Source organism: Pogoniulus pusillus, chromosome 24, assembly GCF_015220805.1.
Source record: "Pogoniulus pusillus isolate bPogPus1 chromosome 24, bPogPus1.pri, whole genome shotgun sequence".
Lineage (NCBI taxonomy): Eukaryota > Metazoa > Chordata > Aves > Piciformes > Lybiidae > Pogoniulus > Pogoniulus pusillus.
The window spans coordinates 6,327,804-6,342,744 of NC_087287.1; the positions used below are offsets into that span (position 1 = coordinate 6,327,804).

General features: G+C 56.7%; 1 protein-coding gene across 3 annotated transcripts; it reads right to left on the bottom strand.

Moving 5' to 3' along the window:
* Positions 1-319: 319 nt before the first annotated feature.
* IFITM10 (interferon induced transmembrane protein 10) lies at positions 320-14,033 on the bottom strand. 3 transcript variants are annotated; one of them, XM_064163171.1, is made up of 3 exons: positions 13,592-14,033; positions 11,876-12,290; positions 320-765 (listed from the first exon to the last, which is right to left on the bottom strand). In XM_064163171.1, the coding sequence occupies exons 1-3, from the start codon at positions 13,702-13,704 to the stop codon at positions 616-618; spliced, it is 678 nt and encodes a 225-aa protein (XP_064019241.1). In that variant the 5' UTR covers positions 13,705-14,033; the 3' UTR covers positions 320-615. The 3 variants fall into 3 exon arrangements, with proteins under 3 accessions (XP_064019241.1, XP_064019244.1, XP_064019243.1); XM_064163174.1 differs by lacking the exon at positions 13,592-14,033 and adding an exon at positions 13,524-13,585 and having other exon boundaries at positions 321-765; XM_064163173.1 differs by lacking the exon at positions 13,592-14,033 and adding an exon at positions 12,711-12,765 and having other exon boundaries at positions 321-765; positions 11,876-12,285.
* Between the last annotated feature and the right edge of the window lie 908 nt (positions 14,034-14,941).

A 14,941-nucleotide genomic window follows, 5' to 3' on the forward strand; every position in this document is an offset into this window, starting at 1 on the left:
CGGCTTGTTGGCCATGAAATAAATCTTCCTTGGGCTGTTTTTCCTCCCTGTACACATGGAAGAGCCAGACCCTTTCCTACAGCAGTTTGCAGCCTGTCTGGGGGGCAGGGAGGGGATGCTCAGCTGGGCTAATAAATTCATTTCACTTTTATTTAGGTATTAATTGGCTTTTCTTTGCATGGGCCTTCCTTCCTTCCTTCCTTCCTTCCTTCCTTCCTTCCTTCCTTCCTTCCTTCCTTCCTTCCTTCCTTCCTTCCTTCCTTCCTTCCTTCCTTCCTTCCTTCCTTCCTTCCTTCCTTCCTTCCTTCCTTCCTTCCTTCCTTCCTTCCTTCCTTCCTTCCTTCCTTCCTTCCTTCCTTCCTTCTTTCTTTCTTTCTTTCTTTCTTTCTTTCTTTCTTTCTTTCTTTCTTTCTTTCTTTCTTTCTTTCTTTCTTTCTTTCTTTCTTTCTTTCTCTCTCTCTCTCTCTCTCTCTTTCTCTCAAGGTGGAGCATTGGTTGTGGTTTTGGTTTCTTTTCCCTTCTTCCTTTTTTTGAGTCCTTGCTACAAGAAACAACTGCAGACACTTCTGGCGTAGAGGCATTTTGGCTGCGGCCACTGCTGCTGTTGGCCTCCCTCTAGTAGTCAGTGAGGGGGTATCGCAGGAAGATGAAGATGAGGATGATGCAGAAGGTGGCAAGGGCTGAGCTGGTGATGTTAAAAAGCCGGGCTGTCTTGGCATCCTCAACTGCTCCATTTAAGTCATTGAGGAGTTTCTTATCTCGCACCTGGGAGCGAAAAGGGTAATTAATTACAACGCTCAGGAGATGTTCCAGGCGACACCCCCAAAACCCCAACACACTGGCAAGGGCCCTCTGCAGCCCAGGGGGAGGGCTGGGCTGTGTCTCTTTGCATTTGGGTGTCTTAGGGGGAGGCATAAGACACCCTGAGGTGAAGTTTGCAGCTCCTTTCTGCTGTGGGTTGAGCTTGTGGAGCTCTGGGTTGAAGCTGTGGGGCCAAGCATTGCCCTAGCTGTAGCCAAGCATTGTCCTAGCTGTAGTTAAGCATTGCCCTAGCTGTAGCCAAGCATTGTCCTAGCTGTAGGTAAGCATTGCCCTAGCTGTACCCAAGCATTGTCCTAGCTGTAGTTAAGCATTGCCCTAGCTGTACCCAAGCATTGTCCTAGCTGTAGTTAAGCATTGCCCTAGCTGTACCCAAGCATTGTCCTAGCTGTAGTTAGCATTGCCCTAGCTGTACCCAAGCATTGTCCTAGCTGTAGTTAGCATTGCCCTAGCTGTAGTTGGCATTGCCCTAGCTGTAGTTAGCATTGCCCTAGCTGTACCCAAGCATTGTCCTAGCTGTAGTTAGCATTGCCCTAGCTGTAGTTGGCATTGCCCTAGCTGTAGTTAGCATTGCCCTAGCTGTACCCAAGCATTGTCCTAGCTGTAGTTAAGCATTGTCCTAGCTGGATGTGTTGGAATGTGTCCAGAGAAGGGCCACGAGGCTGATCAGAGGGCTGGAGCACCTCTGCTTTGAGAAGAAACTGATGGAGTTGGGGCTGTTCAGTCTGGAGAGGAGAAGGCTCCGAGGTGACCTTATTGTGGCCTTTCAGTATCTGAAGGGGCCTACAAGAAAGCTGGGGAGGGACTTTTTAGGGTGTCAGGTAGGGATGGTACTGGGGGGAAATGGAACAAAGCTGGAAATGGGGAGAATCAGATTGGATGGTAGGAAGAAATTCTTCACCATGGGGATGATGAGACCCTGGCACAGGCTGCCCAGGGAGATGGTTGAAGCCCCATCCCTAGAGGTGTTTAAGGCCAGGCTGGATGGGGCTCTGGCCAGCCTGATCTAGGGTAGGGTGTCCCTGGCCATGGCAGGGGGTTTGGAACTAGATGACCTTTGTGGTCCCTTCCAACCCTGACTGATTCTGTGATTCTGTGTGGGCTGAACACCCCTGGCAGTGGTGGTGACCTAGAAGAGTGAGCCACTGCTGTCATAAACCAGGTACCCGTGGTCTGTGGAGAAAGTCTAAGGGAACTATGTGCCACCATGCACCCCATGCCAGTGGGCACCCTTCCCAGTGTGTTGCAGCCCCCTGGCCCTGCAGTGCCAGGCTTTGGCTTGCCCAACCTGTGAGCAAGGCTGGCTATGTCCCTGTGAGGGGCTGAGCTGGTGAAACCTGGCACAGCCTCCCACTGCAGCTCCAGGGCTGTGCTGAGCCTCCAGCATACTAAGCAGCCTTGGGCTGATGAGATCCTTTTGCAGGTCTCTGCAGCTCCTCTGGTGTCTCTGTCACCAGCAGTCCTCAGCCCTGACAGTACCCTGGGCTCTTCTCACTGTCCTCCTGCAGGCTGGGGCTTCCATGGGCTGCTCCTGCAGAAGGGAGGTGCACTGGTGTCCCTGTCACCTCCTTCAGGCTGCATGGCACTGCCAGGCAGTTGTGGCACCAGCAGGTGATGGCACAAATAGTAAGCAGATGGCATAGCCAGGCAGTGGTGCCACTATCAGGCAGTGATGGCATTACTGGGCAAGTGGATGGCATAGCCAGGTAGTGATGCCACTATCAGGCAGTGATGGCATTACTGGGCAAGCAGATGGCACACCCAGGCAGCAGTGGTACTGGCAAGGAGGGATGGCAATATCAGGCAGTGAGTGGCACAGCCAAGCAGTGCATGGCACAGCCAGACAGTGACAAGATTGCAAGGCAGCAGATGGCATGGTCAGGAAGAGATGGCACAGCCAGGCAGCGGTGCCACAAACAAGCAGAGATGGCACAGCCAAGCAGTGCGTGGCACAGCACGACAGCAATGTCATCAGCAGTCAGGAATGGCACTACAGAGCAGTGGATGGCACAGCCAGTACATGGCACTACCAGGCAGCGGATGGCATCGCCAGGCAGCAAGTACCACTAGCACTCAGTGATGGCATCATCAGGTAGCAATGGCAGCATCAGGCAGCAGATGGCACTACAGGGCAGTGATGGCACTAGCAGGCAGCTCTGTCACTCCAGGCAAGGATGGCACTACCAGGCAGCAGATGGCATCTCCAGGCAGTGAATAACACTAGCAGGCAGCGATGGCACTGCCTGCCGGCAATAGCTCTGCAGTTCGAGTCCAGCAGATTGAGAGGTCAGGCTCCAGCCCTCCCTCACAGGGATGTGTCCCTGTGCCCAGCCTGCCCCTTCAGCTGGCACTCTGCAGGCACAGGCAGCTGGAGACATGAGGACGTGGGAGGAAGGACCAGGAGACTTTACCCTTCTTCCCTTGCCCATACCCAAGCAGAGTATCCAGGGGTTGGCATGGGGTCGCTGTGCCAGCTTCACTGCCCGCTTTGTGGCCAGAGGGTAACAAGCCATGGGGTCAGGGTCCTTTGCTGCTGGCAGCGTGGACCCTGCCAGGACCTGGCTGACTTTGATGCTAGGTGTTGGTGTCAAGCTGTGAAGAGCAGCCTCAGAATCTTCCCTAGACACACTGAAAGACTTCTATCGACCAGAAGCTTTCCAAAAAGCCTCTGTGATGGATTCAGACCACGTCTCCGAGGCCTTTTTTCTCTCTCTCCTGCAGTGCCCACCCAGAGGGCTATCCTGAAAGCCTTCTGCCTCTTGCTGGATACAGGGAAGGGCTGCTGAACCCCTTCTTCCCACTGGGCCATGCTGCTTCTTGAAGCCTCCAAACCCACGTCTCAGATCCTCAAGCACTGTCACGCCAGTGAGGAGCTCTCTACACAAGCACCCCCTGCTCCTCCTTAATCCTGAACCACGGGTGGGGAGGCTGCTGCTGGCAGGAGGCTCACAGGAGCTGGCACCAGCAGGCACAGGGGCGAGAACAAGAACTCTGTTCTCCTCCTCTTAGCAAACCCTGTGGTGCTGTGCCCGCAGCCTCTGCTGTGCCCTGCTCCAGGGAATCTACAGCTGGAGCTGGGACCATCACCACTGCTGGCTGCTTGGCAGCTGCAGGGCACCCTTCTGGGAGCAGGGAGAGGGGTCAGTCACAAACCAAGTGTGGCTGGAGCTGCCTGCAGGGGAGGTGACCTTTGGAAGGCAGCAAACTGGCACTCTGGGAGCTCACACACCTCCAGGTGTCAGCTGCCCGCCTGGGATGACTCACCTTAGATATTACTGGATAGGTTTAGCATCCTCCCCAAAACCCCAGCAGCATGGAGGTCCCTGCACCCAGAGCCCTGGGAGCACTGGTTTCAGGCCAGGGATTTCTCCTGCTCCTCCTGGCAGGTTCTTTGAAGCTCTCCAGCAGTTTCCTTTTCCCCAGCAGTGGGGCTGCTGGAGGCAAACCCTGTGCAAAGCAAGTGCCCTTTGCCTCTTCCTCCACTCTAACCCAGTTGCAAATGGGAGAGGCTGCTCTGCCACAGGCAAGCCAGAGTTTGCTGCCTGTGATTGCCAGGCAGACAGAGGCTCCTCCAGCAGACTGGCATGGCTGTCACAGCGAGCTCTGCAAGCCTCCCACAGCCCAGCTGCTTGTCTTTGTGGGGCCGGTTTCTCTTGGCCTCAGGAGCTCTCTCTCACTCCACCTGTCCCCAGGGCACTCACCTGCCTTAATTTCCCTGCCCAGATCGCTCCCAGTGCTCCCAGCAGCCTCTCCCACCCAACACCAGCTCATCCTTGTGATGCCAGCTCTTTGGCTCTTTCCCACACCACGCTTCAGCAGAGCCCATCCTTGGCTTCCTCAGGCTCTGCCTTTGGCCCTGCCCTAGCCCCTGCTGCTGCTCAGTATCTCTGGCAAGGGGCACTGGGGCTGTCCCCTCCCTAGTGTCACTATTTCCTCCCAGTTCCTTATTTCCTTTGTCCTTCCCATCTCTTCTCCTGCCATTTGGCCCCGAATGATGTTCTGACAGCCATCTTTGGCTCCTGCCAAAGGGCACCCAGATGCCTCCTCTCCCTCTCACTCTAAGCTGGGTGCACCCACCTGCTCCTGCAGCACATGGAGCTCTGCTCACAGGCCCTGTCTCCAGCAGCCCCCATTGCATTAGAGTTGTTCTGATTGGAAAAGATCACGATAATCAAGTAGCAGAAGTGGAAACAAATGGTCCCATGGTACCTCCATCTCCAGCAGCCCCCTGCCCTTTCCCTTCCCTAGCTCTCTGTCAGCTCTTCTGCAAGCTCTTTGGCCTTGGTCACCTGGATCCCTCATCCTGTTTGAGTCCATGGTGCCCTTCTTCCCCTCCTACCCACTTTACTGCCTCAGCAGTCACCCTCATGCAGATCATCTCCTATTGTCCATCATCATTTACAGTGACAGGGAGCCCTGAAGTGCCTTACAAGTGCCAGGGCCTCTGCAGCACACAAGAGCAATGAAAAGATGTTTCTCCTTCCAAACCACTCACAGCCCCAGCCTCCCACATCTACCTAGGGTGACCTCACCTCGTCCCACCCAGCCTTGCACCCCCAGATGCTTTCGGATGTCTCGCTTGAATGTCCTGCTGCAGCACCTGAGCGGGGCTCTGGAGGAGGAGCTCTCCTGGAGAGCAGAGAACTGGTTCAGCTCCTTCCCTGCTTTGTCCTTATGGAGATGCTGGTGTTTGTCTCACAGCCCAGCCTCAGCCTTTCCTATTTTCATGCTCCTGTGGCCACCATCGCCATCATCTGCTGGCAGCTGCTACAGGAGCTACTGGAAGCCCTTGAAGCTGCTTCCTTCCACAGCCAAAGACATGAAGCACCATGAGGGACAGGTCCCCAAGGTCACAAGGCTGAATGCCTCCCAGACCCAGGTGTGGTGTTTCCTTAATCACAGACTCATTTCTCATCATCACTTTGACCTTTCTCACCTTGTCTAAAATTCAACAGAGATTTTTGGCCCTGCTTTGCACTGAGATGACCTCTGTGTAAGGATCCCTACATCTGCTGCCTGGGGGGCTTCCCCAGGCACCCCAAAGCACTGTGTGGTGGCACAGAACTCACCTCTGGCCCAGCTTGGCAGCTTGCACAGTTCCTTTCTTCCTCCATGCCTGGCCTTCCACGAAACACAGGTTGCTTTTTGCTGTGCCAGCCTTTCTCCTAACCTCTGCCATCAGCAAAAGGTGGTGGTAGCCTTTCCCTCACCCCTGCTTGCCTCTCACCTCCCTGCTGCTGACCTTGTCCTTCACCACCTCCAGTTTACCATGTCCTCCATTACTTCCATCTCATCTTGTCCTTTGCTATCTCCAGCTCACCTTGTCCTCCACTATCTGCACCCCCCCATGTTCTCCACTATCTCCAGCTCAATGTGTCCTCTACTGTCTCCAGCTCAACATCTTCTGCATGCTGGTTCCCAAAGGGTTCTTTCTCTCCTCTTTCTGACCACAACTCCTGCCCTTCCTCTCCTTGGAGTTTTGCCTCCAGCTTCCTCTCCAAATACAACACCTCACTTCTTCTCAGTCCTTTCCCAAGCAGCCACCTCCTTCTCCCTATCCTGGGACTTGGCCTCTCCCTCTTTTTTTGGGAGCCAAAGTGCTGCCGCAGCGTGGGGGAGGACACCAAAGGTTTGGTGCTGACCAGCCTAAGGAGGCTGCATTTCAGGCAGCCCAGCTTCCAGCATGCAACTCACAGCTAGCTGCATGTAAACCTGTTTCTGTGCAGACCTCTCCATCCCTACACCTAAAGACTTTGGAGAGGATCCTTGGATTTGCTCTGGGAATTGGTCAAGAGCTCTCCAGCCCACATTCTTCCAGCACAGAGTCCTAGAGCTGTCACTTCTGCATTTCTGCCATCTCCACAAACCATTTAGCCTCCTGACAAGTAGGCTGAGAGCCTGCCTGAGAGGTCAGGTGCAGCTTCTTGAGGTTAATAAGTGGCTGAGGGTTTGTGCTGGTCTGCTTGCACTCCACAGGAGGAAGATCAACAAGTGATAAGAGGAGATGACAAAGACCCATGTCTGGAGCTGCTTGCTAAGGGCTGGGCAGAACATGACCAGGAGAGCTCCTGGAGTGCTGTCATACCTCATATTTTGGTGGTCTCAAGGGGCAGAAAAACCTCTGTGACCTGCCCTGTGGGCTGCTGGTGGGATTTCTTGCCATCTTCTTCTCCATACAACCACAAAGAGATATCCAGACACTGGTACCATGGCTCATCTCAGATCTACTGCCCCTCTGATCTACTGCCTCATGGCATAATGAGCACTGAGAAGGACTTGGCTGGCCCTGGTGCTCTCCACAGAAGGAACTCTCAAATCTTGAAGAGAAAGCTCTTGTCACCAAACCCTGGTGCATCATTTATTATCAGTTGAAGCTAGAGAAGAGGGAAAGAGGAAGCTGCCAGATATCAGGCCCTGGCATTTGGTCCTGATCAAACCAAACTGAACCCAAACTGCTGCTCTTGGGTCAATCCTCACACCTGTACTAGGCTGGGGTTAAGGTTACTTTAGGGTTTGTAACTTGCCTGGTCCTGCTGTTGAGCTCTTCTTCCCCAGTACCAACACACACTCCCAGTGAGATGTTTGTGCTCTTAAAGGCTGACCTTGAGAAGTTTGAGGTGCTAGAAATAATCCCTGGAGGGGTACATGAGGTGTTGACACTGGATGCAGCTCAGCAAGCTGCTTCTGCTGAGGCATGCTGTCCCTCAGAGAGCTTGGCTGGGGTGGCTGCCACACAGAATACTTGGCTTGGGTGCCACAGTCTCTGCCCTCGTCTGACTGAGTGCTTCTTCCAATTAGAGCAGAAATTCTTTGGTGCTGGGGTGGGCTTGGGGGTGGTTGGAGTAAATGGTGGTCACCAGGAAGTCATATTTGCCTGCAGGAAGGAGTCTAGAAAACCACAGCCCACATGCAAAAGGCCAGACAGGTAGAACCAGAGAATCATTTAGGGTGGAAAAGATCACAGATGAGGCCTTGAGCAACCTGGGCTGGTGGAAGGTGTCCCTGCCCATGGCAGGGGTTGGAACTAGATCACAGAATCACAGGAACATCCAGGTTGGAAAAGCCCTTCAGGATCACCAAGCCTAACCTATAACCCTACTCTACAAGATTCACCTTCAACCATATCCCTAAGCACCACATCCAAACACATCCAGGGTGGGTGACTGCACCACCTCCCTGGGCAGCTCATTCCAGTGCCTGACCACTCTCTCCAGGAAAAACCTTTTCCTTGTGTCCAATCTGAATGCACTCAGCCTCAGCTTGAGGCCATTAGGTGGTCTTTAAGGTCTCTTGCAACCCAAACCATTCTGTGTGTCAGTGAATCATCGAGTCCAGTCATGAACCTCACTCTCCCAAGTCCACCATTAAGCCACATCTGCATGGTGCCAAGGGATGGTGGCTCCACCACCCTGTGCAGCCTCTTCCAATGCCTGACAACCCTTTCAGTGACCACTTTTTCTCCTGACATGGAGGTACTGTTTTCCAGCTGTGGCTAGCATTAGTGAAAGTGGACCTGGGGAAGGAGATGGGTTTATGGTAATCTTGAAGTGCATCTGAGCAAGCATCTGGCTTCCTAGAACTGGTGGAAATACTAGAGTGGGCTGAGGTTTGTGATGAAACATCTCACAGACCTGAGGCATGAAGGAGGTACTGCACTGGAATCACAGAATCATTTTGGTTGGAAGAGACTTTTGTGATCATCAAGTCCAACCATTAACCCAGCACTGCCAGGGCACCACTAAACCCTGTCCCTCAGCACCACATTTCCACAGCTTTTCAATCCCTCTAGGCATGGGACCTCCACCACTGCCCTGGGCAGCCTTTTCCAGCCCTTGGCAAACCCTTCAGGAAAGAAATTGTTCCTCCTGCCTAAGCTAAACCACCCCTGGTGCAACTTGAGGGCATCCCCTCTCATTCTATCAGTTGGGAGAAGAGACCAATAATCACCTGGCTCCAGCCTCATTTCAGGGAGTTATGGAGAGCAATGAGGTCTGCCCCCAACCTCCTTTTCTCCAGGATAAACCACTCTAGGTCCCTTATCTGCTTCTCACCAGCTCTGTTCTCCAGATCCTTCACCAGCTTTGCTGCCCTTCTCTGGACTTTCTCCAGCACTTCAATGTCTTTCTTGTAGGGAGGGCCCCAAAACTGAACTCAGGACTTGGGGAACAGCCCCAGATGCTGCAAGGTGTGTAAGATCCTGTTGCTGATAATGAGAACAGTGGTTCCTGGCGTTGCCAGATGTTTCAATTAATTCAAGGAAGAGCAGAACCCATAACACAAGAACCATTTGATGTCACCAGTGCACTTGTGGCCCTACAGCCAGGAACTCTGTACCACACTTGCCACAGGCTCTGCCCTCAGAAGTCCCAGAACGAGCTCAGGGAGAGGCAGGTGCTGCTCCTCTCCCCTCCCTACCACAGCACCTTGCTTGGTCTCTGCAGAGCACAGACATCCTAGAAGGGCTGAGACTTCAGGATCTGCTGCTCGGTTGCCTTTGGATTTAACTGCAGAGGGAGGAGAGGAGTCTGTTCAAAGGGACATCTGTCCCCAGGGCATTTCTTGCTCCTGCTTCCTCTGAACTTCTGGGAGGGACCGTACTGACTGCAAGAGCTGAAAGCAGCCCTAACATCCAGCCTGGCTGGGGTGTTGTGAAGGTCTCTGCAGTAGCTCTAAGTGAGGAAGGAAGGATCCCATCTTTCTCAACATCCCAGTGGTCCTCCCCAGCACAGACCTTCTGCTGAAGCCCTGACACCCACCCCCTTTGCCTCTCACCACCCATCCCCACCGCATCCCTTTGACCCCATCCCTTTGACCACTTGGTACCTCTGTCCTGTACCTCTGAGGGACATTTTGTTTCTCTTGTCACCCTGCCAGAGTCATAGCCCCACTGTCTGGGAGCTCCAAGCCAGAGAGCATGGTGATTTCTATCTGCTGAGCTCCACATCTCTTTGAGTATCATTGTTACACCAGATCAGTTTCTGCCTCTGCAGTCCACAAGCCAAGGCTGGGTTTTGACAGCCATCTTCTAGCTTCCTCCCCCTGAGCAGGACCAAATTTGCCCAGTTCCCTTCCCTCATCACTGCCTTCACACTGACGTCCTCTAGACCTTGGCAGCCCATGTGAGGCTCCAGCCCCAATTTACTTCTGTGCTTTGCCCTTCTCTTCCACCTGGTGTCATCAAGGATAGGGAAGGGTCCAGCGTTTGAAAACCTTGTCAGTGGCAGATCCCACTGCACCCTGTCCCCTGGGATGGGTCACTCTGATCCTGCCCCCAGAGCTGAGGGACCCCAACTACCTAGATACTCACTGTAGCTCCCACTGTGTGCTGGGGTCATGACACCCTTTCTCAGCCTGCTGTGCCCATGCCTCTTGCACAGGGAAGACTCTGATTGTCGAAGGGAAATTCAGATGAGCCAAGACAGAAGAAAGCAGATGCTTCCCTCGCTGGCCAAAACAGTGAGGGGTGTTAACAGCCTCCCTCTCGTGTCAGGCTGCTGCCGCCTGGCTGTGTCCGTGGTGATGCTGAGCCCCAGCATGACTCCAGTTCTGGAGCCCCTCAGCCAAGCAGCAGCGAGGCTGCACGGATGGTGACAGGTGCTCACCTCCCACCGTGGGGAAGGGGAAAGAGAGGCAGGCACCACACTGGCAGTGCTGGGCAAAGCCAGGGCACAGGTGCCATGGCCATGTCCCCAAGGCTTCCTGCTGCCCGGGGAGCAGCTCCTTGCAGCGCTGGGCACTGGCAGGCCAGCGCGGGAGCTGACAGGGGTTAATCGATCTGCTGCTGTGACGAAGCTCATCCTGCCCTGGCCTTCCTCTAAATGCCGCCTGCCAAAGCGAATCAGCCAGCTCCTCCTCGCCGGGCCACCCAGCCGCCCCGGGCTCTGCGCACAGCCATCCAGACGGGCTACATCCGGCAGGGCAGGGATGGGGAGGGCAAGCCCAGGCCCCCCTCTCAGGGCAGCTGCCGAGGGGCTGCTCGTCCCTGCAGCTATTGCCTGTAACCTGGTCCCGTCTCCACCACGGGGCGTGCTCCGCACCGCTGCCCTCTCCATCCCCACCGCGGGCAGTGTTTCATGCTGTCGTCCTCTCCATCCCCACCACGGGTCGTTCCTCACACTGTCACCCTTTCATCCCCACTACGGGTTGTTTGCCATACCATCACACTCTCCATCCCCACCGTGGGCTGTGCTCCACATCATCACTGCCACCCTCATCATAGGCTGTGCTCCATACCATCACTCTCTCAACCCCGTCATGGGCTGTGCTCCACACCACTGCCCTCTCCATGCCCACCACAGGCAGTGATCCATGCTGTCACCCTCTTCATCCCTGCCATGGGCTGTGTTTCCCCACTGTCGCCCTCTCCATCCCTAGCATGGGCCGTGCTTCACGCCATCGCCCTTTCCGTCTGCACATCTCTACCTCCCCCCAGCACTGATGCTGGGTAAGGTGAAGCCCTCCTGCACTCTCAGCCACCTTCTTGGCTACCCAGGGCTTGTTCCCATGATGCTGGCAGGTCTCCAGGGCTTGCCTTGGGATTTATAAGACTTAGAGGGGGGGGGCTGGCCACCAGCTCTGGTGTTTTAATCAGAGAGAGGACAAGAAAGAAAGGGACAGGATTGCCCTACACCTTGGCAGCCTCCCCCCCACCAGGTGCTGGCTAATCCTGGCCTGCTGCTCCTTCCTGTTTCTGCCAGACCACCCAACCCTGCTGGGTCCCATGCTGATGATCTCTAATAGACAGAAGGATCCCGAAGAAGGGACAAAGAGCTGGGGTGCCTGCAGGTGCAGCATGAGCCAAGCCAGCCTCACGTTGCCAGCCTGTCACCAAGCCACTATGGTCCAGAGGAGGCTCTGAGGGCACCACAGCAAGTCAAAGTGCCTCTTCCCACCCACGATGCAACACCCCCTGGCTCCAAAACACACCTCGGCTTCCCCTTATCTGCACCTGCAGCGTCTGAAAGCTCTCCTTGGGGTGGCAGAGATGTGACTTACAGCAGGCACGACCCCCAAACGCTCCCCAGCTCCCCTGCCACCCCTTCCCCTCAGTACTCACTTTCAAGGAATAGGCCAAGGCGATGAAGCCGAGGCAGCAGAAGTTGAGGTATACGAAGTTGAAGATGGACCAGAGATAGTAGTCGTTCACCTCGGTGGTGTCGGGGTAGATCTCGATGACAGTGGTGGGGTTGGTCATGGTCTTCTTCTCCACCGAGTGCTTGCACGGGACCGCCGGCCGCAGGCTGTCCCCTTTGCAGCTCTTGCTCTCCATGAGATAAACGGCGGAGGAGGGAGACAGGACGGGCGAAGCTTGCCGGAGAGCTGGGGGCTTGGCGATGCAGGCGAAGCAGCCTTGCGGGGGGCCCTGGGGGGGTCTCGGCGTCCAGGCCACCCCCTCGAAGGGGCACGGCGGGCCCAGCGGGGGATCCTGTGTCCTCTCCGTGGTGGCTGCCGCGGTGTCACCGCGCTCTGCCCTGGCAGGAGGGGAAAAACAAAGCAACACAGCCCCCCGTGAAAAACGGGGGTGAGGGGATGGAGAGGCTGGGATGGGGAGGGGGTGGGGGGGAGAAGAAAAACGGGGGGGAGAGGGGGAGGAAGAGGAGATGTGGGGGACACACAGGAGAGAGAGAGGGACCGGGAGGCAGAGGAGAGAGCGGGGAGAGGAGTGGGGGAGCGGGCAGAGGAGAGAGGGAGGAGAGGAGGGCAGGCGGCAGGGGGAGGAGGAGGGAGCTACACCCGGAGATCGCCGAGCCCGGGCTGCCGCCGGCACCGGCACCGGCAGGGGCGGGCAGAGGCGGGCAGAGGCGGGCAGGGGCGGGCAGGGGCGGGCAGCGGGGAAAGGAGCGGGCAGGGGTGGGCAGAAGGGGGCAGGAGCAGGCAGGGGCGGGCAGGACCTGGTAGTAACGGGCAGCCACGGGCGGCAGCGGGCAGCATCCCTCCCTCTCGCCCTCGTCGTGCCGTGTGTGTGTCGTCCCCCCCTCCTCTGCTGCCCGCTGTCCTGCGTGACCCGCGCTGAAGTCACGAGTGGGGAAATAGATGGAATCCTCCCCCGCCCCCCCCAGCCGAAGAAGAAAGAAACAAATAAAAGCAGAGAGAAACACTCGGGAGGAGCTGGGAGGGCTGGCGGGGGGGGGGGGGCTCCAGGGTAGTTTCAGCCAGCCCTGCTGCACACACCCCCTCCGCAGCCCTCCCCGCCTATCTGTCTGTCTGTCAGTCGGTCTATATGTCTGTCTCGGGGGGGCGGGGGGCTCCTGCTTTCTGTCCCACCCCGGGATGGAAGGGGGTCTCCCGGTGCGGCAGAGCAGCCCAGCCCCTTGCTTTCCCTCCTTCCATCCCTCTCCGGTGGCGGAGGGGTTGTTTTGGGGGGAGGATATTATGTCTTGGGGGCTGAGTCCTCATCTCTGCGGGATTCCAGATGGGATTGCATTTCCTGATTTCTCCTTCCCCCTGCCAGCAGGTTCCCACCCCCATCTCCCTTTATTTTCTTTTCCATTTTGGGGGGGCGGTAATACCAAAGGATCCCAGAATCCCAGCGTGGTGGGGGCCAGAAGAGACCCCGGGAGATCACACCGTGGCCGGAGAGGAATAGGAGGAGGGGGATGAAGACAGAGGGTGGGGAAGGGGGTTTGGGAAGAGGTTCCTCCCCACACACACACTCCCCCCCCCCCCCCCCCCGCCAGCATTACAAATAAGAGAGACCAGTCCACCTCAGGCTGCCTGTCTGTCCGTCCATCCGCCTCCTCCGAAGGCATCGGGAGGAGCCGGGGATACTCACAAGGAGGGATGCGGGGAGTCGCTGCATATCCGGCTCAGCACTGCCTCCGGCTCGGCTTCCTCGGCGCTGGAGTTGCGGGAGGAGGGGAGGGAGGGGGGCGGGGGGGCACCCATGGGCTAAGGGTGGTCAGAGGGGTGCTCTGGGGAGGGGGAGGCCAAGCTGCAGCCTCCCCACTCCCCTCCTCCAAGCATGCTCCACGCAGGAGAGCTCCTCCGTGTCTAAGCCCTTCTCCTCCTGTCCCCCCCCCCGGGGACGTCACCTCCTGCTTGGAGCATCCTGGTAGCACCTCGCTGGAGAAAAGACATCTCCTGGGCCTCGGCCATCTGAAGGGGATGCTCACCCCCTGTGTCTCCAGCGTCACCCACAGAGATCTTTGCAGTGGGGACTGGCTGCAGCTCCAGGTGTGGCTTCGCTCCCATGGGCCCGGGTGAAAACATGAACCAAGTGTGGTGGCAGGAGCGTGTGGGGACAGCTGGGACAAGGGGAGGTGGTGGTGACGCAGTGCTGTGGGGAAAAAGAGTGCTGTGGTTGTGGGGGATGAGTGGAGAGGGAGAGAAATCCTGCGTGTGGGGTGATAAATCCCTCAGGCGCTGAGCACATCCCGGTGTGGACAGGGGCGGGAGCACCCTGGATACAGGGCATGCGGCTGCTGTAGGGGAGGGAGGGGGGATGTCACCAAAGATGGACAAGCCCAGGACGATTTGGCCGTGCCTGGGCTTGGCACAGGATCAGCGAAATGCTTACTGCCTCCTGCTGCCAGCTGCCCTGGGAGCTGCATGGAAACCCGGCTGTAGGGTGCTGCCCTAGGTGCTAAGAGCACCTGGTGCCACAGGAGCAGCTTTCAGGTCACCTGGAAGGACGTAGGCATGGCACGGGGAGGGTGAGGACGTGAGGGTGCACCGTGTCACCTTACAGCAGCAGAGCCCAGCCTGGTGCAGGTGGCTCTGAGGCAGTCAGCTCAGCCGAGGTGCTGGGGAAGGGGAGCAGAGAAGTCCCCGAGTGCCGGAGGCAGGCTGGGTAGGACACGAGTTGGTGCGAGCCCTACCTGCAGGGGATGGGGAATCCTCTGGAAACGCCTTGAGGCTGCCCACAAAGTGCTGAGCTCAGGCTGAGGGATGGAAATTCCCTCCACTGTTCGCAGGCAGGTCTGGCTCCTGTGTAGGGACACCCCCCTCGCGTTCATCCCCGTGGGTTGGTGTGATGTGAGGACACTTCTTGTGCAGCCACAGCGCTCCAGGGCTGGAGTGGGTCCAGTTCCCACTGAAGCTCCTTCTGAAGGTGCCTACCCTGCTTAAAAAAAAAGGACAGCTCGTCCTCTGGGAGGGGATTTATGGCTGCTGGAGCAGCGTT